Source organism: Spodoptera frugiperda, chromosome 12, assembly GCF_023101765.2.
Source record: "Spodoptera frugiperda isolate SF20-4 chromosome 12, AGI-APGP_CSIRO_Sfru_2.0, whole genome shotgun sequence".
NCBI lineage: Eukaryota > Metazoa > Arthropoda > Insecta > Lepidoptera > Noctuidae > Spodoptera > Spodoptera frugiperda.
In genome coordinates this window covers 10,149,516-10,176,482 of record NC_064223.1, presented here as the reverse complement: position 1 = coordinate 10,176,482, position 26,967 = coordinate 10,149,516, and the positions used below count along the sequence as shown (strand labels likewise).

General features: G+C 35.0%; 4 protein-coding genes across 18 annotated transcripts in view; 1 reads left to right on the top strand and 3 right to left on the bottom strand.

Moving 5' to 3' along the window:
• Positions 1-13,530, bottom strand: part of LOC118262738 (maternal protein pumilio) — a 70,879-nt gene extending 57,349 nt beyond the window's left edge. The window contains exons 1-6 of one of the 15 annotated variants that reach the window (XM_035574311.2): positions 13,250-13,528; positions 12,649-13,000; positions 11,997-12,494; positions 1,103-1,235; positions 757-903; positions 237-462 (exon numbers count right to left, since the gene is read on the bottom strand). In XM_035574311.2, coding sequence (XP_035430204.2) covers positions 237-462; positions 757-903; positions 1,103-1,235; positions 11,997-12,494; positions 12,649-12,864 — 1,220 coding nt within the window. In that variant the 5' untranslated portion in view covers positions 12,865-13,000; positions 13,250-13,528. Of the gene's footprint in view, positions 1-236; positions 463-756; positions 904-1,102; positions 1,236-4,074; positions 4,362-11,996; positions 12,495-12,648 lie in introns of those variants that run through there. The other 14 variants (XM_050697749.1, XM_035574312.2, XM_035574316.2 and 11 more) reach the window with 14 other exon arrangements.
• A 2,392-nt stretch (positions 13,531-15,922) lies between these two features.
• Positions 15,923-16,797, bottom strand: LOC118262509 (protein mago nashi homolog). The gene is made up of 2 exons (XM_035573936.2): positions 16,383-16,797; positions 15,923-16,148 (listed from the first exon to the last, which is right to left on the bottom strand). The coding sequence occupies exons 1-2, from the start codon at positions 16,638-16,640 to the stop codon at positions 15,966-15,968; spliced, it is 441 nt and encodes a 146-aa protein (XP_035429829.1). The 5' UTR covers positions 16,641-16,797; the 3' UTR covers positions 15,923-15,965.
• Positions 16,798-17,867: 1,070 nt separating this feature from the next.
• Positions 17,868-20,290, top strand: LOC118262865 (40S ribosomal protein S8-like). Its single transcript, XM_035574505.2, has 6 exons — positions 17,868-18,014; positions 18,237-18,343; positions 18,511-18,610; positions 18,706-18,881; positions 19,740-19,869; positions 20,147-20,290. The coding sequence occupies exons 1-6, from the start codon at positions 18,011-18,013 to the stop codon at positions 20,254-20,256; spliced, it is 627 nt and encodes a 208-aa protein (XP_035430398.1). The 5' UTR covers positions 17,868-18,010; the 3' UTR covers positions 20,257-20,290.
• Positions 20,145-26,735, bottom strand: LOC118262223 (serpin H1). Its single transcript, XM_050697204.1, has 5 exons — positions 26,104-26,735; positions 24,045-25,148; positions 23,423-23,701; positions 22,361-22,502; positions 20,145-20,688 (listed from the first exon to the last, which is right to left on the bottom strand). The coding sequence occupies exons 1-5, from the start codon at positions 26,482-26,484 to the stop codon at positions 20,555-20,557; spliced, it is 2,040 nt and encodes a 679-aa protein (XP_050553161.1). The 5' UTR covers positions 26,485-26,735; the 3' UTR covers positions 20,145-20,554.
• Between the last annotated feature and the right edge of the window lie 232 nt (positions 26,736-26,967).

Below are 26,967 nucleotides of genomic sequence, written 5' to 3'. Positions count from 1 at the left end.
TCTTTAAGTTTTTTTTATTTAAGGGTGTATTGTGAATAACATTACTATACTTCAACTAAGCATCACATTGAAAATATGAATTTTAACTTAAAAATAAACTCCTGTATATACAAACGTATCTTTAATAAATTATTTTCTCTACTCTCATATGTACTTATATTGCATCATATAATAATACTACAGGGCTAAAGCAAAATGCACTTAACCTTCGGAAAACATCAATTTAAAGCACTTACTTAAAAGCTTTGTCATCTTCTTGTCCATTATGTAATCCATTAGGTAGAGATCCATGTTCATGCAGTTCATGCAAGTCCTTTTCGAATGGAGAGGCGGATTTATCTTCAGGACGCTCCTCAAGTACCATGCCACGTAATCCAGAGACAACTCCAGGTACCTTCTCACCTCCACCAGTAGCTACGCCACCTGCTTCTACGAGATGTGAATAATTAATTCTTGATGAAACTGCAACAAAGTTGTATACAACGGACGTTAATTTAATACTAATCACCTTGTAATTGTTGTCATTAATACACAAGTAGAAATGTTTCATTTGATTGTTACACTTTCACGCCGAAACGGCTGGACCAATTTTGTTGCTGAGATAGATCAAATCCACAAGATATGAGCTATTTAACTAAAGCTGTCATAAATCAATTTGCATTTCTTTTGCATTAGCTCAGTAATTTTCGGGATTGTTCATTGAGAATGACATAAAATATATACTAAGATGTTTATTTATAATGGTATAGACCATACCTGTGGGAGATCCTCCGAGTACGTATTCGACCATTTTGACTCCAAGTCCAGCTGTGTCTCGCGGCGACAGAATGCTGCCAGCATCCCCGCCGGGGAAGGCGACACCGCGCCGCGTGCCCATCATTGGCACACCCACATTGTGCTCTACTGTTCAAATAATTCCAACATTTTAGCGGCGCGTAATGTATAATTTTATAAGGAATATTAAATGATTTTTTCCAATTAGACAAAACGCTAGACATCATTTGCATATCGAAACTAATTTGAAAAACTCCAAACATAAATCTACTAAAGTTCGGAATCTTAACCTTTCTGTGTGATCAGTGAGTGTCAAAGTGTAACGAACCTTGCGCGGACCAGGTCGGATCACGCCACATCTGCTCTGGGTTCAACTGTAGGGGCGGCAGGTGAGGAGGGCCCTTGCTGTCGCCGCCAGCACCAGGGCCTTTGTCCCATAGCTTTTTTGCAGCAGGTGCAATCTAACAACGATAAACATTTCTAAATATTGATAAGCAACAACATATATATTTTTTATTGTCAATGTTCTACAAAATAGCAATAGAATTGTAGTTTCTTAAAAAAACCACGAAAATATTAACTGTCTTAATAATTACATAACATAGAGAAGAATTTATGCACTTAGAAGAGAAATAAGTTATACTTCTTTACTAAGGTAAGTAGGTACATAATTATGGAAGGCTTCTCAAAATTTATTTGTGTTTTGAATCTTGCAATCAGTCATAAACAGCTAAAGTGAATGCTATGGTTTCAAAATATTAAAATTTGTTTATAATTGAATTTAAAATTACTTCTATTTAATGTCATTCTTAAAGTTCTCAAAGTTGTAGTACTTCTTTGCGCGAAATTGATCTTGTTAATTATAGTGAAATTTAAACAAATAAATTAAAAAAAATGTTGCTATTACCTACACATAGACATGCATAATGTAAATATATGAAGGCAGCTATTTATAATATTTCAATGATATATTGATTATAAAAGTCAATTAGGAAGAATTTACAAAAATATATCAAATAAATGACATCCATTCACTGTCTAGTACACATAAACATGCAGGCTTGTTGCTACAGGGCCAGCAGTTATTGTTCCATTTTCTTACTTATACTAGTTCTCCCTTGCAGTATCATTGACCTGTTTTTATTGTTTTAAAGTGTAGCATGAAGTACACTTTTGTTCAAGAATTATTACTCTACCTATAAAAAGGAATTGGTTCAATCTAGCTAATTATCCAGAGGCTATTGTAGTAAAACATATATTCAACTTTTAAGTTTTTTTTGTTTTTAGGACCTGTATCATTAAGTTCATTAACTTATAAATAACTAAAATCATTCATTACATAACAATTTTATGCCTTAATCCATACAAGAGGTGTGGTAAAGGCAGAGATGTGAAAACACCCACTTTTCAACAGTTATGAGTTTTTTCAATAGTGGTTTATTTATAACAGCGAGCCTATTGCAATTCACCAAGCACATTTACAGACTTTGTGCTATAATGGAGAAAACATTGAATACTTAATGAACTACCCTAAATCGAATCAGCTGCATTATCAATCACTTAACTAATGAGGCAGCCAAACACAGAAAAAACTTCAATCATAAGACTGATGTTTCAATTCAATACATTCAATATTCACTACATAATTTCTAGTTATTTTGACACTAATATTTTGACAAACATGTCTAATTTATGTAAGAATCAATATTCAAAAACATTGATATGAACATTGTTGTTATCAACATAAAGAGTTCCATATAAATAAACCTTATTCATTAAACATTATTAAAAATGGTAAATGGTATTTAGTATGCATTAACAAATTATTCAGTTCTTGAACTACAAAAAATCTGCTCAAGGCAATCATAATTAGATAATACTAAATCCCAACTCAACCTAAGTTTCCGAGTAACATCTATCTATAGCATTTATAATCTTGTATTGTGATTCTAGTTATATTAAGTCAGGAAAAGAGTTAGAAATGAGGTGCTGTTGCAATGTTATCAAGTGTAACTTGATCACGACTGCAAGTAGGCACAAACTTGAATACTATTTTACAGTCCTATTGTTGTTTCATATTACATAATATGGTAAATAATTACCATGTATAATGTATTCTCTTAAAATGTATGTACTTCTTATTAGATAATTGTAATAGGACAACATAAAACATCCACATTAATCGCAACCTAAACTAACAGTATGTCTGATTTAACAACTTTAACCCACTGAAGCTAACAATAGCCTAATCTACTATTCCATGCAATATAAGTTGTGTTATCATAATCATAATCTGATTATCTGACTTACTACATTGATGTAACTGTGCATCATGCCATAAACATGCAAATTCATACAAAAGAAAGTAATTCATAAAATATTTATAATAACCACTTTTTAAGATAAAAGCAAAAGTGTAATGTCGGATAAATATTTTTAAATATATTGATTATTTCTAAATGTAACATACTGTAGAACTTAGCACACTTTGTCTCTTCGGATTATCCTCCTGTATATTCATGATATATTTAAAAATATAATCAGCTGTACTTCTAATGATAGATTTAGTTTATTTACTTCCAACTAAATAATTGTAATGTGTTTATTTGTTGAATTTGACAAATTTCTTTAAATCCGTCAGCTAAATAACTAGGTACTGAAAAAATACAAGGAAGTAAAGCTTTAGTCAGGTATGAAGTCATTTTTCCTATCTACGTTTGATAATGATTCACTTTTTTATAATTTTATTTCTTTTGAGTTACTTTTGTTAACATTTTACATAACATCTGACTAGAATCTTTCACACTTATAACAACTTTCATTGATAACTACTGTAAATATTTACTATCATTCAGTGAACTGAACATTCAGGAAGCCTGACAATTAGAAGCGTATTTACTACGTTATGTACTCATAATAAGTAGGTACGTAACCGAACTGTGAGTGAAGTAGCTTCGTATAGGTAATTAATTGGTCACACCGCTGCCTGCCCTAATGGCGACAATAACATTTCTATCTTGTGAAACAATCCATGCTTTCATACAAAATGATTGACTGCGAAGTTTTAGTATCATAACATCGGCGCAAATATGAAATAAGTCAGACTCAGCACGCTACATTTAAAAAATCCTATTCATCTAAACCGGTGAACAAATTCTGAATCAGAAATGGCGGACGCCGGTGACAAGTAAACAAAACAAAAACGGACCTGTTGCGCGAAAAAACCAGAAATTCCGTAACTTCATGACTTAAAACAGCATCCAACTTGTCTAATCTACCATATAACACCATAAAACTTACCATGTCGGGGCCCATATCCTTAACATCAGTTTCGAAAAAAAAGTCGCTCAAGGGTTTCATGCGTACAATCCGCCTAAAGCTCAGTCATGTACTACAACGAAAGCTTATTGTGAGAAAATACCACTTTTTACGTGAAACACTAGTTCTATATAACATATACACTAACCACAACAATTAAAAAGCACATTTCTTACACTAAAATGTTTATAAGCAGCGAAATAAAACTAGAAAGATCCAAACTCAAATAATACAATGTTGACTTGTTTCGAACAAAGGACGTACGCCGACCACAGCGCCTGCGTCAAAATTCCCCATACGAGGGAGCGTCGCACGGTGCTAAGTTTACTGCTCGCGGTCGATAGATGGCGTGCAAACCAACTGTGCAACCATAGGACTTACAAATTCTGGAGGCGCGCTCTTTTTGTTTTGTGTTTTTGTCTATGGTTAAAGGTGGTACGGTACGTACAGTGGTAGAACTAATATTAGCGTGAAGTTCGTTATTTAAGTTATGGAACCTTTAAAAATATTTTTTGCACTAATGTATGTAGGTATATTCGTTTATAAAAAGCTTTCATAAAAGCTTTTATTGTGGTTATCAAGTGGTTCAATAATTTCTTTGTTGAAGATAAATTATAATCCTTATTTGATGAGTCCATTTTTATCTATTATTTACTAGTTAGCTAGTAATGTTTAAAAATTAATATCAATATTTTTTATATTACTTATCGACACTTCGACTGCAGAAAAGCTCAGCGAGTGCGTCATGGTAAATGGTTAAAGTTGCCAGTTACGCCTGAGGAATTTTTAAATCCCACCCAAAACATAAATGTGAAAGGCTGCCAAGTTCGATAATATTGGAATGCTTCGCCTATAAAAGAAGTGAGATCTAAATAAGTACCAAGTTCCATACACAGACCTCAGTTAAAAATGATATAACAAGTTGGCAAGTTTTCACACACTTTTTTATAAACCTACTAAACGCAATGAGTCAAGTATATAATTTTCTATTAAAACTTGCCAAGTTATATCATTTTTAACTGAGGTCTGTGTATGGAACATGGTACTTATTTAGATCTCACTTCTTTTATAGGCGAAGCATTCCAATATTATCGAACTTGGCAGCCTTTCACATTTATGTTTTGGGTGGGATTTCATTTATTTTTGTAAGGTTTATTTTCTTTTTTTCTTATTTTACTTTACTTTGACTAAATACAAACCTTCGTAACGAATTTTAGGTCGGTACGACCATTGGAAGATATAGATAATTTTTTTGTTTTAGTTCCTTAGGGGTATGAATTTACACCTTCATATTTTTAAAACCGACTCACACTTGGCCATTTTCAGATTTTTTCCTTTACCTTGACCTAAAGACCTACCTCCATGCCAAATTTCAAGTCAATACGACCATTGGAAGTGGTCTAGGTTTTTGATGAGTGAGTCAGTCAGTGAGTGTATAGTAAAAATAGCGATTTTCTGACGTCAATATCTCAAGACCTACAATAGGTACATTAATGAAATTTTGTATTTTAGATAAGTAAGTAGATCTCGATAGATACTAGAAATTTCATATGCGTAGATAAAATAGATTTTGAGTTATAGGTGGGTCGAACTTGGCCCGAAATGGTTCGTGTAATATAACCCACGGCCGGTGTGTCGGTTTTTTGCTCGAACTTGGCGGACACACTGCCGTGTGTCTAGATACCTGTTTATAGGAATAATAAAGCATAATAGACTATTCTTACCTACTAGATTTCAGTTAGAAACAAATTCTTAAAAAAATAAATAGGATTTTTTTGAAGAATGATCAAAATAAAAAGTAATAAGGAGGAAAACTCAATTCTAAATTGGTTTTTAGCTTATTGACAAAAGATGAGTACAAACAGTAAGCCGACAGTAGGTCGGACAAGCTAAAAAAACAGAAAGTTGAACTTTTACTTACAAAGTTAAAAAACCTACGAATTATGGTGCGTTCGTTACTTGTCGCAGCAGTATTACTACATGCATATGAATATACAAAAAAAACCAACAAAAAAATATTTTATTAGTTTATGTATTGTACCCAATAAAATATTTTTTTTATTTTTTCTTTGTGTGTCTGTTTGTTCTGGCTAATCTCTGGAATGCCTAGACCGATTTTGATGATAATTTATTGGCAGGTAGCTGAAGTACTAAGGAGTAACTTAGGCTACCTATATTAGTCACAGATTTGTAATCCACGGTGAGTGAAGCTGCGGTCATCAGGTATTTGAATATAAGAAAAGAGTTCACACTGCTCTCATCACGTAATTAAGGTGTTACTTACAAAATTTCCAAATCTACGCGTGAAAACAGACAGGTATCTACTGCAAACTTTATATGACCAGTTAATGATTTCTGAGACTCACAAGAAGGATGAAAATGGGTAAACTTTTAAAACAGTACTGTTTGTATTAACAATCCGTTATTTCGCAACAAGTCCAACGCTATTTTTTATTAATACAATGAGAGGCGAACTCGGGCGACATGCTTCGGCATATCAAGACAACACACTTGCTGACACTACAACTAGGTATTTCAACAACTGTCGAAGCGATTCCAGAAGCTGAGTTTGAATGATTAATTGCTCACACACTACACATCACCAATATCAAAATAGGAGTTATATTAGAAAATATAATTCCGATGGTAAAATTGCGTTTGATACTGCTTTTTCAAAGAGCTTTTCCGGGCTCGGTGTGTAGACAGGCTGAACAGCCAAAATTAATAACGGATCTCAATGCAAAGTCTTGGGATTAAGATTTTAACGAGACACGAATTTATTTTTATTTAGATTGATCCAGATGTTTCGGGTCTGTTCGTAGTCCCGGTTTTATTAGTATCTACCACAAATTATTGAGTCGGATGCAATCCACAATCAACGAGCATCTGAATAACATTATTATAGCTCGTTGATAGAGTAGACGCAAGCACGACTATCGAGCAAGAGATCCCGGTTTGGTTACTACTGGGTTACTCAATCACGTCAAAATGACTGAGGAGATCGGGATGAAATTTGGAAGAGGGGTGGATAATGGTCTGGAATAATACAATACTTTTTACCTCACGGGGCAACAGCCTCTGGTAGAAGCTTTTTTTTTTGAGTGCGGAAAATCATCCAATGACTTCTCCCGCCTTGGGCGAGGCGGGAGGCAGTGTCAGACTCTTACTGACTAAAAACCACCCCGTTCCTACTCCTGCTTGTCGAACTGGAGCCCCGGTAAACCCACTAGGTAGTCCGCAGCTCCGGATAGACTTATATTTTAGAGTCCAGCAGCTGTGCAAAGCTTAGTGGGTACGATGCATGCAATAACAGTTCAAAGATTGGGAATCCGATGGCGAATAACTCTTGCCAAGCCTGAGAAAGCACATTTATGTATACCATCGGCCCTAGTTGGAACATTAACTTCTACAAGTCATTACGGATATTTAGAGAGCGACAATGAAAATTTTAACAAGTTTTAACATCTTTGGAAAATTGCTATGTGAGGCCGAAGGCAACAGAATATCAGGTTTCCCCAGGTTTTATGGCACGATTTTCAGTAATATAAAACTGCTAGTCAATTACACAATTTATTACATCAAATCAATTGGATATGTTGTTTTAGAAGGGTCGACGTTACGTTCATTACCCATCGTAATTTAAACTAATTTATAGGCACATATTTAAATTGTCATGAGATAATAAGTTCTCGTTATTGTACTTATCAAGACTGAATCGAATTCTTTGTCTTGTCTGAATTCGGTTGTAGCATTCTATAAGGCTTTATAAGAATTTGAAAGAAATTAATAGTATTGAGCTATGGAATTCCATGTATCATTTGATTAAATTACAATATGTATGACCTCCTATTTTGCGTGTGATAAAAAAATTAGAAAGTTTTAAGAATTGACTGTGTGATGACATATTATTAGACACCATACAAAAGAGGTTCAAAAGTCTCACGACAATGTGGAGGACAGTCTGAATGCCAAGATGAATTTAATTTCCTTTCTCAATAACCTACCAGTTAGTACATTTGGATACTACAGAAAAAAAAAACATGCTCCACAAATTGTGACAAATTCTATCTCGAGTTGCCTTTGCCAATAAATAGGTTTATTGAGAATGGTCTTTAGTGGATTTAAATTAACTTTTTAGTTACAGCTTGTGTTGTGTATGATACCGTGACTTTAAATGGGACGTAACATTCATTTTTGGCGTGAATAATTAACTTGTATAAAAAAAAATAAACATGGAAGGATTGTGTAAAGAATAATTGTGAGAAAATGAGCCGTTTAAATATAACATAAGGCATATATTTTAAAACTGAAGAGTTTGTTCATCTGACGCACTAACCTCAGGAATTACTGGATCTAATTCAATCATAATTTTTGTGTTGAATAGTCTATTTATCGAGGAAGGCTACAGGCTAAAACACTACGATTAATAAGAGCCAAGCAGCGGGAGAACCGTTCGGGTATAGCTAGTTTTTTATAAACAAATCTTAGTTCTTAAAATTACAACAATACATAACAGGGAAAAAAATCTTATTACGTATTATACATTAGTTTTTCTAATTGGCGGTATTTTAATACATAGAAATATAATTGATAGATAATATATGGGTATTTTACATGTGAATATTGAATGATAAATCCAATAACTTCTGATTCACCAATTTTAAAAATAAAATGAATGAGGTTTTGCACTCCATTCTTCAAAAGTACAGTATCATGGTCTGAACTCCACCTACAATGAGTTGTGGTACCTTACGATCTTACTACAGATGTTGTCTAAATACAGCGCCACTAATGTACTTATATAAAACTATGAATGTTAGAAAACTATGAATTTCTATCCAGTTTCAATCTCCCACATAATTTTGAAAAATTTTATACATTAGTCGAACTGTATGATTATTTACAGGGAGATCCTGTGAGGATCTGAACCCGAAAAACGGTCTGTCCTCGGAGATGCCAGCATTTACGTGTACGAGCTTTTACATGGTGTGGGTTTCTAATTTTCAAAACTTAATTCATGAAAACTAATTAAGATCAGATCTACGCAAGACAATGTGTCTCATATCTCATGCCGGGTGGCATACAAAAGGTTAATCAATTCTAATAGAAATTTAAGTTACTTTTTAACCATTTACAAATATCGTTCAAGAGGACTGTTATGCATGGTGTTTCATTTGTGTGGTAAGTACCTTAAAATTATTGTCTCCTTTTGTCTCTCTTATGCACGCAACCTAAACACCTTACGATTTAACCATACAGTAATAACTGAAGGTGTTGTATGTAGCATGCATAAACGTTTAAGCAGTTTTACAACATTTTTATCTAACAACAAGTATAATTTTAAATGGCAAAATTTGCAACCTGTTACAGATACGAATATTTGATATATAATATTTAATTTACATATATTTTTGTGTAAATGTCACTAATGTCACAAAAACAGAAATAGTAACAACAAAATAGAACCATTTTATTGTAAACTCAATCAGAAACAATCCTAAAGCGCAGAAAGGGACTTCTTTTTGACCTAGGGACTCCTAGGTATGTTTGTAATTAATACTACTAGCTACTTCTGTGTAGTTTCATCCGTTGCTACTATTTATCATAGCATGATGATTTATCCTACAGCCTACCTCGATAAATAGGATTACTCAATATAAAAAAATATATATTGAAAGCTGTTCTGAAGATTAACATGTTCAAATAATTAAGCTCTTCAATTTTATAAGATTTATGCCAGTTATTTACATAGTTGTTTACTATTGGGGTAGAGAAATTTGCAAACATGAACAATGAACAATTTAATAAAAAGCATGAAACAAAAAAGAGGAGGATTGAATTCATAATATGGTTATGGTATAGTTTTCCTAATGCATTTCACAGTACCTTATTTGTTTAGAGAATAACTATTCAACAATTTATCGTCAATGACAATCATTTTAAATAATGAAACTAGGAATTTTTAAAAAACCTGTAGGCACTAAGTATTTGCTAATATTTAAATATATGGGTTAACCAGCAGTGTAAAAATTATCTATGGAGACAATAATTAGAGAACCAAAAAATAAAATGTCTCTTTATGTAGTAAACACACCACTGTTTGTTGTTTAATGTTTAAAAGGACATTCTTATAACTTTTTATATTTGAACTAGGCTATCCAAAATCAATCTACAGCAAATACCATCCCAGGCATAGCAACTACAACTAAATAAAATATGTTATAATTGATGTCAAATTCAGTAAGTTAGTCACAACTAGAGATGGGAGATTACGAGAATTATTAGAACTTGGTCCATTCACAATAGCATTATACACAGTACAAGTAAAAAAAGCTTCATTGTGGCAAAAGTGTTTAAAGAGGCAAACATTTTTAAATTAGTTATAATAATAATATTCACAATTTATAAGGGCTGTGTCTAGTAGTAACTATGTCTGTTTTTATAAATAATCCACTAAATTAAAAACATCTAAAAGCTGTGAAAATTTTAATAATGGTTGCCCTGCTAAGATAGGGAAGGTCACACAACTAATGAGCCAGATACAAATATATAGGTTGGTTTCAAGAAGGTTTTCATCCATCTTTTATCTAATATTAATGTCACATAATATTGTGCATGGACAATTCTTACTTTTTATATTTTTCTTTAATGGCATCAGAGTCTCCAATATAAAATATGGTGTTATCAACTATACTGCCAGTGTCAAAGAAGTTCTTACTTATAAACAAAACAAGTGACCATGACAAAAGCCTAGGAGAAGCAGTGGCTGTCAGTACCTGTAACATTTACCATTATACAAAATAAAGTACTTATTTATATTTGTAGACATTTTAAATATAATTTTCCAGGTACATTGTATAGTAAATAATGTATATGTCCTGTAAAAATATATAATTTACCAATTCAACTGTTTAGTACTTACCTATAAAAATGTAAGTAAAGATAATGTTTTATATTGAAATCATTGTTTAAGAGAATAATTTGAATACATTTCAAAAAAAATAAAATGCTGTGTGCTCCTACTTCTATGTACCTCTTTTTCCTAATGCATAAGTGAATGGACTATAGTTTACTCTTTATAAAAATAAAAAAAAACATGCATAATGTCTAGAACAGTTACTTTTCTCATTGACATTATTGACTAACATGTACAGAGAAACATAAGAAAAGAAAAATATATTATATAAAAATAAGTCAGGTTTTCCTTCCTGACGCTATAACTCCGGAACGCACGAACCGATTTACACGGTTTCGTAGGAAAGGTCGCAGGCTTCGTAAGGTTTATAGCTAAGAAAAATCAGGAAAAAAATTGTGGCGAATCGGAGTTCGCCGAGTTTGCTAGTATATTATAAAAATAATATCATCCCATGCACAATATTGTTCGAAAGAAATTAACTACCTGACTAATTAGTTCTGTTAAGTAAACCATTATAAAAGTATGTTGCATTTTAAACCAATCAAATTGTATTTATAAAATTACTTTAACTATACATATAACCATTGAAAAGCAATTAAAAATAAACTATTATTTTTTTGAATAGATCAGCTGTCACATTTATGTACATATGTTGTTACAAACATAAGGCTTAGAAAAACTTAATATGTTATCTAAATATTTGTTTGTTTGAAGCATGTTCCTATATAAGAAAATATTATGATACAATATCAGCATTATTTACTGATTATCCCTTTTAAATTATCATACTAACTTATGGATAGTTAGAAATACTTAATTCTGATTAGTTTGAATCTCTTATTACAATAGGTTTCTGTCTACTAAGCCAACTAGTACATCATTCACAGGATCAATAGCCTCTTGATAAATTGAAACAAATTATGATAAGAAAGAAACTGCCACATTACCATGCAAGTCATAAGATGAAATATAATAACAAAAGGCTTACCTGATTTCTGATGGCTGCCACTGGAGTCAATCCAAGTTGATTTTGTCCTTGTTGAAGGTACTGATTAGTTCCAGGAGCTAACATGCCAGCCTGACCCAAATACATGAGATGCTCATTGTTCTTCCCAATCCCATTAATAGCTTGCATAGGATTGCCATGGTGTTGATGAATGTCATATAATCCTTGCTGTCCCATCTGTTGGGCATTCTGCATGCCTTGCAACTGAGGCAACATCACTGCATTGTTTTGAATTGCTAAATTGTTTCCAAGTGTTGGGTTTTGCAATGGAGCCAACTGGGTATGTACCATGTTGGTAGTCAAGTGAGCAGGGTGACTTCCAATAACTGATGGATTCATAGCTAATGTTCCACCGGACGAAGCTATAGCCTGGTTAATGAACTGCTGTTGGTTTGCTTGTGAATTTTTAAGTTGCACTTGAGCTTGTTGATGCATATTGTTCATGGTCATAGGATTGGAATTCTTCCATTTATCTTGGTTCTGAAATGGAAATAAATAAACAATGAGTTACTTAGAACATGAAACATACAAGATTAGTTACTCAACAAGATTCTAAATGTCAATAACATTTTAACATTTGTAGGTTATATTGCTATGAGATACATAAATATTAGTCATTGAATGATGAACCAACCTCTGCAATAGTATCGTCGCCAACAGCCCAACGTTGTTTAGGTGCTAGTGAGGGCAGTTCGCCTTCTTGTGGCTCTCGTTGGAACACGTAATGCACAGTGGCATCGTCCTGGCTCCGAGCCTGAGAAGCGCGCGTGCTCTGCAAGCTAGCTTCGCCCGCCTCTTCTTCCGCTCCCGTTCCCGGCCACTTCATTGGGCTACCGTGGGGTTCGAGCATTCAGTTTCACAACACTTCGATTCTTCGTAACCGTAAACACAAAATGTCTCGCTATCTGCACTTTGTACAAATATCGCTACTTTCAATAACAATACAGCCAGATGTGTAATTAAACCGATTTACATGATCTAATACGCTAAATACAGTAACCAGATCTCGTTATTGTGTATATTTGGTGACTAAATCTGTCTTTTTGTCTTTGTAATGACAGTAGTTTTATCAAAGCACGGTGACAGCCGCTTAGGGAAACCAAAATATTGCACCTCTGCAACGGTCTCCTTGACGGATCGAAACAAAGACAAGAAGTGAAATCAATGATTTCTAGGATACAAAATTACTAGATTAACGAAATTTGAAGTAAGATGAGTTTTACTAATGTACTAACGTTAGGATTTAGCTATTATTCGGCGTCGAGAACTGAACTGAATAAACACTCAAAATAATACACTATTCACAGAATTTCTAAACAAAACGAGCACAAATATAATTACTATATGTACACAGAACTATTTACAATGTACAATTTTTACAAAAAACCCGGTTTATGCCATTGGCTGCTGTCGATACTTTCTGATTTAGAAAAGACGACAAACATTCTTCACTGCCTGTCCGCCATAATCGGTCGGTCGGGCAGATGCGATGCGCGCGCAACGCGCAAATCCTATACTATAAACATAAATACATAATGCCAAAAACGTTCCTTTTCAAGTGCCTTTTCATGTAAGAAAAAACCGGTTAATTTATTTATTTTTGATTATCAAAGCCCATTAAAAATGTTCTTCGGAAATAATATGAATTCTTGAAATGTAGTGAAGGAATTATATGTTTACCTTCACAGAAAGTTGCATTTAATTTATTAAAATACCTATCGCAGTAGAATCGAGCATTATTAAAAATCCGCCTAAAAACTTTAAATGTAAGGATTATATATTTGTTTTGAATAAATATTTTATAGTAAATTTATAGTGAGCATAATTTGTTTTTATAACTTGAATAAAATATAAAATATGTAAAAATTAAGGTAAGTGTATTTATTTGAAAGAAACGCAATTTTGTTGTCAATGCCACATACAATCATTGTTATCAACCCAACGACTATTCTGATTGGTCAATAGAATTCTCCTGCCAATCACAACAATTCACCAGCAGAAAAAAGTTAATCGTAGGTAAAATACGAACATAGCCAAAAATGTAAACATATAACCATGGAGTATAATAGAGACAAAGTACCAACTCTGTTATGAAAAGGTAAATTAAAATTATTTGAACTTCCAGTTTATTACTTTCTTGGATTACTTATTGTTATGAACATCTTTTTGGATTTCATTATGGATTTTTCTAACGAACGTTATTTTAAAATATGTTTTAGATCACAGTATGTAGCTGCATTATGAATGTGATTTAATGGAAACTTTTTAAGTATAATTTTCACATAAGACTATGATATTTTAAATATGTACCATATTATTCATATGAATGTGAATTAAACGTTAATACTTCACCGTCTGAATGTACTCCGTTGCATTATACTCTATTTTAGCAATACATAGCTGTATTGCCAACAAGAAAAAGAATATTGATTTTGGTTTTATTAAGAGTTAAAATTACCATAATAATATATTTGTAGATAACTCCGATTAATATTATAATTCATTTAATAAATAAAAATTCCACACAACAATACTTAAATAAGTTTTTTTAAAATTGTGAATACCATAATAAAGCTGTGTATTGCCACAAACCCAAAGCTATGAATTGATTTTTATGGCAATACTAACTAAGCCTAGCAGCAACAGCAATTAATAATTATATACAATAATACACATACATACATATCGTCACGCCTTTAATCCCCACAGGGGTAGGCAGAGGTGCACATCATGGTACGTAATGCCACTGTGTACACCCACTTCTCACAATTTATGTTGTAAGACCCATGTAATAGGTGGTGAGCCTATTGCCATATACCAAGCACATTTCCAGACTCCGTGCTACCACTGAAATTTTTCGAAAAACCGAAAAAAGCCCAGTAATAATTCGCCCGACCCGGGAATCGAACCCGAGACCCCTTGCCTGGCAGTCGCACTTGCAACCACTCAGTCAACGAGGCAGTTGTGTGTCTATACATAGTATAAAACAAAGTCGCCCATTTTGTCTGTAGTCCCTTCGTATGCATAAAACTTTAAAACTACGCAACGGATTTTGATGCGGTTTTCACTAATAGAAAGAGTATTTTCTCCGACAGGTTTTAATATATAATTGAAATACATTGAAACTATATTAGCTGAGTTATAGCGATTTATGTCCAAGAAGTCAGAAAAAAATCTAATTGAAGATTGCATTTGTGCGTGCGCCGCTTATACCGTTGGATACAAGTAAGAACAATGTATAGCAAAAACATTGGTCTTTATTAGTTCTACAAAAAAGTCCGCGATGACATATATCCAGCTTTTTTATTTAAGTCACAAAAACTACTTTTCTGTATTAAAAAAAACATTTAATTCGTTGGGTGATGTTTAACTGGTGATATAACCAATAATACATATATCCTTATCATAATAAGTAAGTTCATCATCACGAGCATTTAATTTAGATTATTTTTGCAGTTTACAGTGTGTTATTTAGACATATAGTTTAGGAGATATCACGATATTAGTATTGCGGCACGGTACGGGCCGGCCGCGGCGGCGGGGGCAGCGTCCCTATAAATAATATTAAAAAGTAGGTACTACGACTTTGATCTATACATATAAGACAAAAAAAATCTGTACATTACTTAAATATTTTTTCCAAAAACTGATAGGGGGGGCGATCAAAGAAGAGTCACAGAAACCAAAAAACATTTTAATATTTTAAACGCGGTTAAGGGAAAGAGAAGTTATTGTGAATTGAAAATTAGTATCCAATATGTGTTGGTGCGTTGACTGTATTTGTCGAAGTAGCGGGATACACGCAAACGAAGTTGCGCGGGTCAGCTAGTATAATAATAAAGATTCCTTTTTAAAATAATTAGTGAATATTGTAAACTAAGTACTGGTTGATAAAGAAAAGTCTATAATTATTGACAAAATTTATTTCACTTAAATACAAGAGGCATACAGCTATATTGGTTTGATCTTAAAATGAAGACCGATGAGGGAGAACACCAAGCATTTGAGATCTTGCACGAGGTAGTAGAAACCTCGGAGTCCTTCAGGATCACGAGACTGATTTACATCAACCAATGATCCAGTTTTGGATGTTGTGAAGGAAATATGTTCCTCGCCTATTACAATCTCCAATTCCTAGAAAAAGACAAAATCATTAGACCTACAACAACAACTACTACAGACAATATTATTTACTAGGTATATTCAAAATTGAAACTGTCCCCAAATTATAACCTAAAATATTAATGGTTTGCTCATTTTTATCTACAATGTTTTTAAGTTACTATAAATTACGTCTTTATATCACAAATTAGTTAAAAAGGTGGACTTTACAATCAATTATTTTAAAAACAAAAAATGGCTGTGTACCTGTCTTCCCACTCTGTCTGGTTGTGGCCACAAGCGGTCATCTTCGTGCATTATTTCCGAGTCAACTATTATCCTTTTAAGTTCTTCCATTACACAAGGATGCACGTATGCTTCTTTACGGATCATTGTATCATTTTTGTAGTTGGAATTATTTGCATACCGGAGTTTGCCATCAGGGCGAAATTCGAATTCCAAAAACTCATGACCAAATTTTCCTTTATGACCAACATAGTAACGTATATAGAAATCTGAAGACATTATTGATAAATAGTAACGTAAGAAAACAGTTTAATACTTTAAATACTCGTCACTAACAATAGCGGCTTATTCAGTCAAGCAAATCAAAGAGAAATTGTTTCTAACACGCGTCGCTTGCTTGGTTTCGCTCGACAATTTTAATAAGTTGTCAAACTTGTCAATGTCAGTAAAAAATGAATGTACCATAAACTAAGAAACTTGCAAAGACCAAATGAAAGCAACTGGGAACTCAGAACTACAGATAACTAACACTAATTTTCGATTCCGATGAGAATTATTTTTCGACACTTTTATTTAGTTTTTATTTCTTTTTAATTTATTTTTAAACACCTAGTTTATATAGGTATATATAATTTATGTTGTAGGTTAGGTAACCTACAACATAAATTTAATTTAATTTATATGAAATAATTAATACAATAATGCTTTGTTTTTATGTTTCATACATTTATTTAATTTTAGTTATTTATCATGTTTAGAAATTTAAATTTGCATAATAATACTCAAATAAACGTCGAATATCATTAATACTATAATATTTGAATACCTAATATAATAAATAAGTCAACATAGACATGTAATTATTATGATATCTATCTATTATATAAAAATAAGTCGGGTTTTCCTTCCTGACGCTATAACTCCAGAACGCACGAACCGATTTCCATGGTTTTGCATTCGTTGGATAGGTCTCGGGCTCCGTGAGGTTTATAGCAAAGAAAATTTAGGAAAAAATAAAAAAAAAGCAGGAAAACAGGGAAAATCATTGGTGGCGAAACGGAGTTCGCCGGATTTGCTAGTTATTATGATAATTATCACAAGAAGAAGAAAGAAGAATTGCCACATATTCACACGGAGGTTCAATTACAAGTTTCAACAAGAGGTACTGATTAAAAAAATAAAACTTCCAAATTCAAAATGTTGACAATCGTATTCCATTGGATTGCATTTGTTTTACGTCGAGACGTTACGTTTGTGAACTGTGTCTGGTTTTTGTGGAATAATATAAGTAAAATTCTAGATATAGTATTATAATGTTTTGCGTTAATATCTAAGCTAAAATTTTGCTTTAAGTGAAGTTGTAACTATTTCAAAGGGGCGCCTTGTAGACGCGGTCCTTTAGATCCGACTCCGAACAATAATTTAATGTCTTCGAAAGATTATTTCTTCGTTACAATTTATTATAAGAATTTTCGAAGAAAACATAATCTCTTTCGTCTTTGTAATATAATATCGGAGTGTACAAAAAAACCCGTTTGAACACTTTTTTTGGGTCGCACATAGACAACGAACCATAGACTACAAACAGAGTAGTGGAAGTATAGAAGTTCCGTCTGTCAAACAATCTTTTCCTTTTCGACTCAGCCAAGATGGGTGAGTAACTTAGTTCGGATGAATATTTATTTAAATCCAAAAATATTAACAGTAATATTAATGTTTAGTATTAATCGCTGTGAACATTTAATTGTGGAATATATATGGGCTATATTTCTATGCGTATTTTTGTTAAACTTAGTGAAATATCTGAATTCTGTGTTATGAATGTCGGTGAAGTGTTGGGCAGATTTGATGATGATGATGTTTGATGTGATGCAGGTATCAGTCGTGATCATTGGCATAAACGAAGAGCTACGGGCGGCAAGCGCGCGCCCATCCGTAAGAAGAGGAAGTATGAGTTAGGACGCCCGGCTGCCAACACTAAGGTGAGTTTGAAACATAACCCTATTTTGACATGTTTTTATTTCAACCATGTGTAAAGATTTCATAAGTATTCTAAGCAAATTATGGTTATCGCTCTAAATTTGTAATGAACCACGATGTTTTCATTTAAAGGTTATTTGTATTTATTGATTTATTGTTTGTTTTGCAGCTTGGCCCCCAGCGCATCCACTTGGTGCGCTCTCGCGGTGGTAACACGAAATATCGTGCCCTGCGTTTAGACACCGGCAATTTTTCATGGGGATCAGAATGTGAGTAACTTAACCTCGTCACTTTGTGATAAAATATCACCACTGGACCTCAATATCAAGATCAGCTGTATATAATAACAAACTTTACGTTTCAGGCTCCACCCGCAAATCCCGTATCATTGATGTGGTATACAATGCTTCCAACAACGAGTTGGTGCGTACCAAGACTTTGGTGAAAAACGCCATTGTTGTGGTGGATGCTACACCCTTCAGACAGTGGTATGAGTCCCACTATCTGCTCCCACTCGGCAGGAAGAAGGGTGCTAAACTGGTATGTTTCATTTTTGTATTTGTTGACATAATTAGTTTAACCAGTACTGCATAGATGTATGAACCTCTGATACTTAATGTCCTTGGCTTAGAATTAATGCAATAACTTAGCTAGGTAACTAGTTCCATGTGGGAATATCTCACTAAACAGGCTTAAGTTTGAGGTTGGAAGATTCCTTTGTGTTAAGGCTCAGATGATTTGATTGAGTATTCAAGACAAATTATTAACACAAGTTAATAATAGCTTTTGAGTAAAGTATTGGGAAAATGGTTAATTTTGTATGCAAACATTGGTGTTTACATATTGTACACACATCATTATGAAATGGTATTTGCTTTTGTTATAGTGATAGAGAGTTACTTCTTTAATGATATAAACTAACACAATTTATTAAAAGTGGTACCATTTTTGTTGCACATTGGATTTCCTTGCAGCCACATGGTAGTGCATGGTCACATGGTAGTTGTATTGTTAAATGAAAGTCCACATGTTGTTTATTTCTGAATCTCCAAATCCTAACTTTACTATGTAGCTGGATAGTTATTTTGTACACTTTACTGTTATAACTTTCACATTGTGATGCTTTGTTCATTCACAAATTCTAAATTAATTTTAAGGGATTTGGTGTATAAGTTGAGTGAAACATGAAACTTATCCTAGCAGGTTATCATTGGCTTGGTCCTGAATTATTATTAACAAGTTTTATTATTAATTTATAAGTAACAACCAAATGATGATAGTTTGCGTGTCAGATGAATGAACAGTGATTGTGGCACTAACTGAGAAGGATACCATCATTATTATATTAAATAATAAATTGTTTTCTATAATACTTATCGCTGGTTTATATTTTTTCAGACTGAGGCAGAAGATGCAATCATCAACAAGAAACGCAGCCAGAAGACCGCCAAGAAGTATTTGGCAAGGCAGCGCCTCTCAAAGGTTGAAAGTGCATTGGAGGAGCAGTTCCATACTGGACGTTTGTTAGGTGAGGATCTTTCTCAATGTATTTGCAGTTATTTTGTAAAAACCAACTAAAAGTATTCTTGAAAACATTATTAGTATGCACTTTTCTATTGTTAGTTATACCACAGTGATGTTATCGAGAAGTTTTGAGGCTGCAACATGGACTGGTACCGTTTTGGGAACAGTCTAGCAGTTGCATGATCTATTCTGTCATAGTTACTCTGAGAACTCTTACTTAACCAAGCATTGTTTATGCAAAACTGAGCTTGTATTAATTATTATAAACATTTGTTTTACAGCGTGTGTTGCGAGTCGGCCCGGCCAGTGCGGTCGCGCTGATGGCTACATCCTAGAAGGCAAGGAGCTTGAGTTCTACTTAAGAAAGATCAAATCCAAGAGGGCGAAGTGAGAAGTGTAATGTATAAATAAAAACAAAAGTAAAATATGTGGTTTAATTTGATGTTCCATTTCATATAAGTAAAATAATTGTTGTATTGGCTAGATTGCTGTTTAGTACTACAGGACATGGGTAGGTTTTTCCTTATTCTCCTAACATACATAACATCTGTTGTCCTATTGATAGTAACCATTGCTAACACACTAAAAGCTCCTAGGTATGGAATGGTGTGGATTCCGCACATGCTAGTAATGATATTCAGTGACTAGTAGGTATGAATAAAAGTAAAACGAATTAAGTTTTGGCATGACTATAATATCCTTGAATTCAACGGGTCGACCATTTTGCCGGCCATGAGAGCCACGTGGATATTTGCATCCATCACGAAGTACAGGAATGGATAGGTTGCTGAGAATATGACTGGATCACGACTTGATACATATCCTGCAACAATAATAAAAATATATTACATCTAAACTAAGGTTTGCATTCGCACCACTAGATCTAGGAAAATCAATTTGTGGAAATCCAATATTGTTCTCTGTGGAAATCGAACACGTGACGCGTTGTGCAGCAGCCAAGACAGCTACTGCGCCAACTGTATAATAAAACATTTTCGCATGCGCTGTTGATTGATGATCTATTGGGCAACTTTATTTTTTGTTGTTCCAGTGTACAAGCAAAACAAGCAGTCTGTGGTTCTCTCCAGGTCGGACTTTTCAGTTTTCGAAAATTCGCAGTAAAAGTAAAGACTGGAATGCTAATTGGGCGCTACATAATATGCAATTTTTTTTCGTCGTCGTGTCTCGTCCGTTCTACGTTGTTACCGTAACGAGACTAAATTCATACCATAACATCATGCCTTTTATTCCTATATCAGCAGAGGTATGCCTATAAAAATCTAAACTAATAAATGCATTTCGTAGGTAGAATAGAATATAGTCTGAGAATAGAATCTGAGAATTGCACTCGAATCGTCATGGCACTACAGGCTTTCGATTAAAAAGTAATACCTACTATCTTTTTATCTAGGTACCTATTTAATGTTCAATATAGATTCGGACAGATACAATGACATTAACCTGCAACCTGGCTATTGCACACATGGCCATTACAATAATTACATTAATATTTAATAATGAACGTCCTTGCTATGTACTGTACACATACGGGGCTCTAATCATAACAATCGAAACAGAATAAGCCAACTGTACCTACCGGAAACAATCATCTAGTGATTTTTTCAGTTAAACTCGTTTATGTAATTGAAATGACGGACTATCTGCAAATCATCATTTTCATCTCGCGATTAAGCATTGAGGTCGCATTGATGTTGCAGCGAGTGATTTCCCTAATTGTCGATGGCATACGGAGAGCAGTGCGCCCGCGCATCAATGGACGCAAATGCGCGTGTCGCCGCGTTACGCCACCACTACGAGACAATGGATGTGGCTGGCACGCTCTCGCCACTTGACACCTTAGCTTAGAACTCTTTTGGTAACAATTATCTCAATCCCTGCGCTGGAAAACGAGGCCACGAAATCTGCCTTCGCGCGTTATTAACATTTAACACTGTTGATATGGAGCACCGCTACCGCCGCGATTATGTCGTTGCAGTGGTTTCGCAATGTCACAAGCGGCCCTGTTACTGTCTGTTAAATTGAAGTTAAGGTTTTAAGACAATGAATCATGTGCGTTTTGTGAGATTACCAATGGAATTAATTGTCGACACCAAATCAGTTAAGTTGATTTTCGGAGCGCAACAATGGCAGTCAAGGATTTTCCGGCGGGTGGCGCAGGCTGAGTCGTACCACGGCGCGTCGGTCCGTAACGGCGACGTCGAGTGACCCCAGTCTTGTGGGTGACCACGCACGCACACACGCCCACAGCACATCCAGTAGAGTAGTAGCCAATTAAATGGATCAAGCCGGAACGGCGTTGGTAGGGCCCGAAGTTCATTACCACACGCCTCCATTGCAAAAAATAAGTATATTTATCTATCTAACTATGTACTACTAGCCCGTCAATACCAAACACAGGTATAATTTAATAGGCACCTAATTTTGCACATCGTTTCCTATATTTTGTTAGATGTTGATGGGTACTTAGTACTTACTATTTTTCTTCTGATCATCCGGTCGATACTTGCGTATAGCTACAGAGACAGCCTGTTCAATGCTTCGTACGTACACTCCTGCTTGCTTGGTCATAAGCGCAAAGTCGCGTTGTCGAGGTTCGAACACGTCTCTAATACCAAGCTGAAATTGAAAAATTCATTATAAGTACGAGTACATCATAAAAACAGTATTGTCACGAAAACCTTAAGCTGATCTGAAGGTCAATATCAAATCTTGGCAAAGATCTTTACCACAATAATTTTCAAAATGCAAACAATAGGTACCTAAATTACATAAGATTCTTATTATTATTTTATCAACACGAGGATACTATTTGTTCCTGGCACGTGAGAACTCTTTGTTGCCCACTTACCTACTAATTTAGTATACCTAAGTACCATTGAGATACTTAGTACCTATCCGATAGTAAGTATAGTAGGTAAGTACAGCTACCACAATACCTAGGTACTTATTCAAAATTGGGTATACAACAGCGCAACATGTGCGTAAACACCATAGGATGAATATAATTATGCGGGTAGGTATCTACAAAGTAATTATTATGTTAATAGCGACATAAACGTAGCTTTTTGTTAGCCTGGCTGAAACTGGGTCAAAAACATTTTGATGTGTTTATCTATTTGGATTATGTGCTTCCTATTTGCCCTAGTTGACAACTGCAGCTCACGACATTCCTTTGGATCCTACAGTTTACTTCTTATGAGTACAACTGCTTGTGGGTACCAAGTACGTGTATGAACACGAATGTTAAGTTTGTGAATCTTGTTAAAATCGATTTTGGTGTCAAAAGGATGAATATGCGCGGGTAGTGCGGGTACCTAACTCACCTGCCAATCCTACTAAACTACTCTACTTTTACTATTACTATTACTACTACTAACTAGTGAGTTCTAGTACTGAACTCATTTAAAGGTGGTACTATAGTAACCCATAGAGGGAGATGGACATCATTCGTATAACAACATGTGAATATGATGTGAACTCCACAAGTAACAAAACATGCTTTATCTAAAGTCTTCGTGAGACTAAATAGTCGTTACCTTCTGTAAATCTGTAGTTAAGGTCACATGACCTTTAACGGTGAAGCTTGGCACGATTCCCTTCACACGGCGAGGGCGCAGCACTGAATAGATGTCGGACAAATCCGACTCGCGCGCCATTCGGGACAGCAGCCGTCCAAGCTCTGGGGCGCCACCCCGCGAGGGCAGCACGACCAACAAGTAGTAACGATCACTGTCCAAAGGCAGCCTTAGTGCCGAGGCCTCCAAATGCGGCAGGTAGGCGTGCTCCAGCACTGTATCGTATCGCATATACGTGACCTGTACAAATAATTGACCCATCATCATTTTGAATAATGAGAAGCAATGCTGTGGCGAATTTATAATGCAAATTGTGTAGTTACGCTAAACTAACATGGGCATTTTACAATGTCGCTAGGATGTGCGAATCACGAAATAACGATTATTATTATAGAAGCGTGGCGCAATAGCGTACCTAATGCTATTAATTAAGTTAAATAGACAACGCCACGTAATATGTTGTTAGCGAATAATGAGATGAACTGACATTTTTCCGCAAAATGAGATCTGCAAGTACTACCAACTCCCTTTTGATCATCAATCAAATATCAATATGTTACCTACTACTTCAAAATATTCTCACCTGTACACTTCGCAAACCATTTGCCAAGAACATTTTGTCATCTGCGCCTGGATTAGTAGCATCTGCGCCTATGTCATACGATCTGTAATACAAATAGTCCTCGATGTATGGAGGGTTCGTGAATATAAAGTCTACTATCGACTTCTTCTTTCGTTCTAACGTTTCTAACGTTGTTTCATTGGATGGTGTCACTGAATTTAATGAAGTAGTCATATCGTCCATAGTTATCGTAGACATTTGTTCAGTTTGCTGTGTTTCTGCATTTGTAGTCATAACACTCTCCATTGGAGTGTTTTCACTTAACGTTGATATTGTCGAAGAACTGTCTGTAGTTGACGGTGTCATATCACCACTGGTCTGAGCGGTGCTTGCACCTAGTGTACTGGTTTGTGCTTCTGTGGTAGCCGTTACATCCATTGTAGTTGTTACCGTGCTACCTTCGGCTGTTGATGACGTATCGACTTCGTTGTTTGTAGATGGTTCGTTTGTCAAAGTCGTAGGTAAGGAGTCTGTGACTTGAGAAGTCATGGATATTGTTTGCATGTCAGCGGCTGTGCTGGGAGCTACTGTAGTTGTGGCTACAGTATCGGCTGCTGAAGTAGCCTGCGTAGTGGTTTCTGTCTGTGCTGTAGTCATTGTCTGCGTGGTTGGCTCTGTAATTATTTCAGTAGTTGTTTCCGTTCTTATAGTGGTGATGGTAGTACTCATGGGAGTACTCTCAGCGTTTGGCGCCAAAGATGGGCTTGCTGCAGTCGAGGTCGCGCCTCTTATATCTAACGTACTTATTGTTTCCGCATTTGGGTTTAGTGTGGTTGTAGTTTCTTCTCTATTCGGAGAGGCTGTACTAGCATCTTCTCGCGCAGGTAGAGCTGTCATCATTGCCTCAGTCGTAGTTGTACCATCGCTGCTCCCTGCAGGACTTAGTGTAGTTGAGTTTGCATCACTTGAACTACTGTTGGTTTCTGGTGCAAGTGTCGGCAATTGATCGTTTTCTAAATCAAAACCATAAAATCGTAGAATCTTTCTGTAAGGTTCATTGAATGTGACATTTTCATTGTTTAGCGCTAAGCCCGCCAGAAATCCTTCTTCCGGTACGAAATAAGTCTGAAATTAAAGCTTTGATGTAAATGTCAACAAAATATTTATGGAAAACGAAGGACTAGCATTTAGAGTATCCCGAACTTAAGTACTTATACGTTGACTGGTGGTTTTATCGCGTGTCCTTTTAACTATTCAAATTTCTAATTGATACCTATCTTTATTACTTATTACTTTATTAGGTACTGGGTACCCAGGTACCCTAGGGTTACTGGGTAAGTAACTTCCTACTAAGAGAACTCTAGGTTGGTTGCTTCTCAGTAAAGGACATTCTGAGAGTCTAGCAAGATATTACATCAAGAACCTAGTCTAGGGTACCAATTCGAACGCGATTAACTATTATTCTCTTTGTGTGATCCATAAAATGTTGTTCGGGTCGGGTCTGGATTCTTCTATAAAAATTTAGTGTTATGTGCATGTGAACTTGTATGTTTGTAAACGCACCCACGACACAGGAGAACATCCTAGTGTGGGGCAACGTTTTATTAATGAGAAAAAACAAAAAAAAAAAACAAAACAATTCTCAATGTATTAGGTAAATAGACAGGTATCTTAAAATAGATACGATTAAAATCTAAAAGTATAAGCTACAGTTTAATTAGTAGGTACCTATATATACATAGATGTAGAAAAAGTTGGAACCAACTAGTGAAATAATATTATATTTAGTTAAAATTCTGGCTCAATCAACGAAAGTTTGCGGTATGAAAGGAAAGTCATCAATATCAAAGTAACGGATTGAAAACGAAAGGGATATTATGTGATACTAGCAACAATACTATATATTTACCGGGCGTACTTCCTAAAGTTACAAACTGTTACATTTTAGTCACAGATCAAAACAAAACAATAGTGAGAGTGTCTGGCAGTTGTAGGTATTTATTGCAGAGGCCAATATTTATTACGAAGGGATGTTTTTTATAAATATAATTACTTAGGTAGTCGGTAGCCTATGACTTACTTTCAAGGTGCGGTGTATATCTCTAAACCCGATCCTCATGATATTCCTATTCCATGGCAGCTGCATCCCTCGCTGGATCTGATAGGAAGACTCTCCATCCACTCCCTCATACAAGGCCACCATAATCCCCATTAGTCCATACGGGGAAAACGCTATATTGTTGTCATTTAAAAAGTTATGTTCTGCCAGCACTTTTAAACCGAACCCGTTGGTAACATCCACCATGTGAGCTAAAGGTGTCCTGCCAGTGTCCCATAATTTGATCTCTATTGGGACTCCGTACTCGGAGGCTGTAGTGAGTGAGATACACGCGTAAATGTAAACCGAACGTAGGAGCACGGTGTGCGCGCGAGCGCCGGGCACGCGTCCGTGTGCACGCATGTTGACCGCGGTTGTGAATGCGCTCCGTTGACCAGCCCCGCAGCTCTACAGGTCCACCGAGTCGCTTGGGCTAATCTTCGTGGCTAATTAGCATTGAGACTCCGAACTTTTCGGTGAATGCCCTCGACGAATTTTATGCGAAATGTTTCACTTATGTTGCATTGTTTTCCGTACAACGCCGTTGGAATGTACCTACTCGTACATAACAATTATCTTGGTATGGATTCAGTTTCATACTTGCTTGACCATTCATTATTTTTTATATTGTAAAAGGTATCACACTCATACATTACATTACGCATAATAAACTTGCGATGTGCATCTGCGACATTTAGGGGAGTGAGCTTTGGTTTGTCTTCTTCGTGTACCTAATTAAATTATTTAGGTAAGTATCTTTCTATGTAAATTGTAATAAGTAATTCTATGTACCTAACTATAATGATATTTTTTAGCTAGGTTTATTACCTGCTTAACGATGAGACG

Coding starts and splice junctions, on each gene's coding strand:
- LOC118262509 (XM_035573936.2), bottom strand. CDS start 16,640: ATGTCTTCAGATTTCTATATACGTTACTATGTTGGTCATAAAGGAAAA. Junction 16,149..16,382: donor CAGACAGAGTGGGAAGACAG/GTACACAGCCAT, acceptor GTCTTTTTCTAG/GAATTGGAGATTGTAATAGG.
- LOC118262865 (XM_035574505.2), top strand. Junction 18,882..19,739: donor GGAAGAAGGGTGCTAAACTG/GTATGTTTCATT, acceptor ATATTTTTTCAG/ACTGAGGCAGAAGATGCAAT. Junction 19,870..20,146: donor CCATACTGGACGTTTGTTAG/GTGAGGATCTTT, acceptor TTTGTTTTACAG/CGTGTGTTGCGAGTCGGCCC.
- LOC118262223 (XM_050697204.1), bottom strand. CDS start 26,484: ATGCGTGCACACGGACGCGTGCCCGGCGCTCGCGCGCACACCGTGCTC. Junction 23,702..24,044: donor ATGGTTTGCGAAGTGTACAG/GTGAGAATATTT, acceptor TTATTTGTACAG/GTCACGTATATGCGATACGA. Junction 20,689..22,360: donor GGATGATCAGAAGAAAAATA/GTAAGTACTAAG, acceptor TTATTGTTGCAG/GATATGTATCAAGTCGTGAT.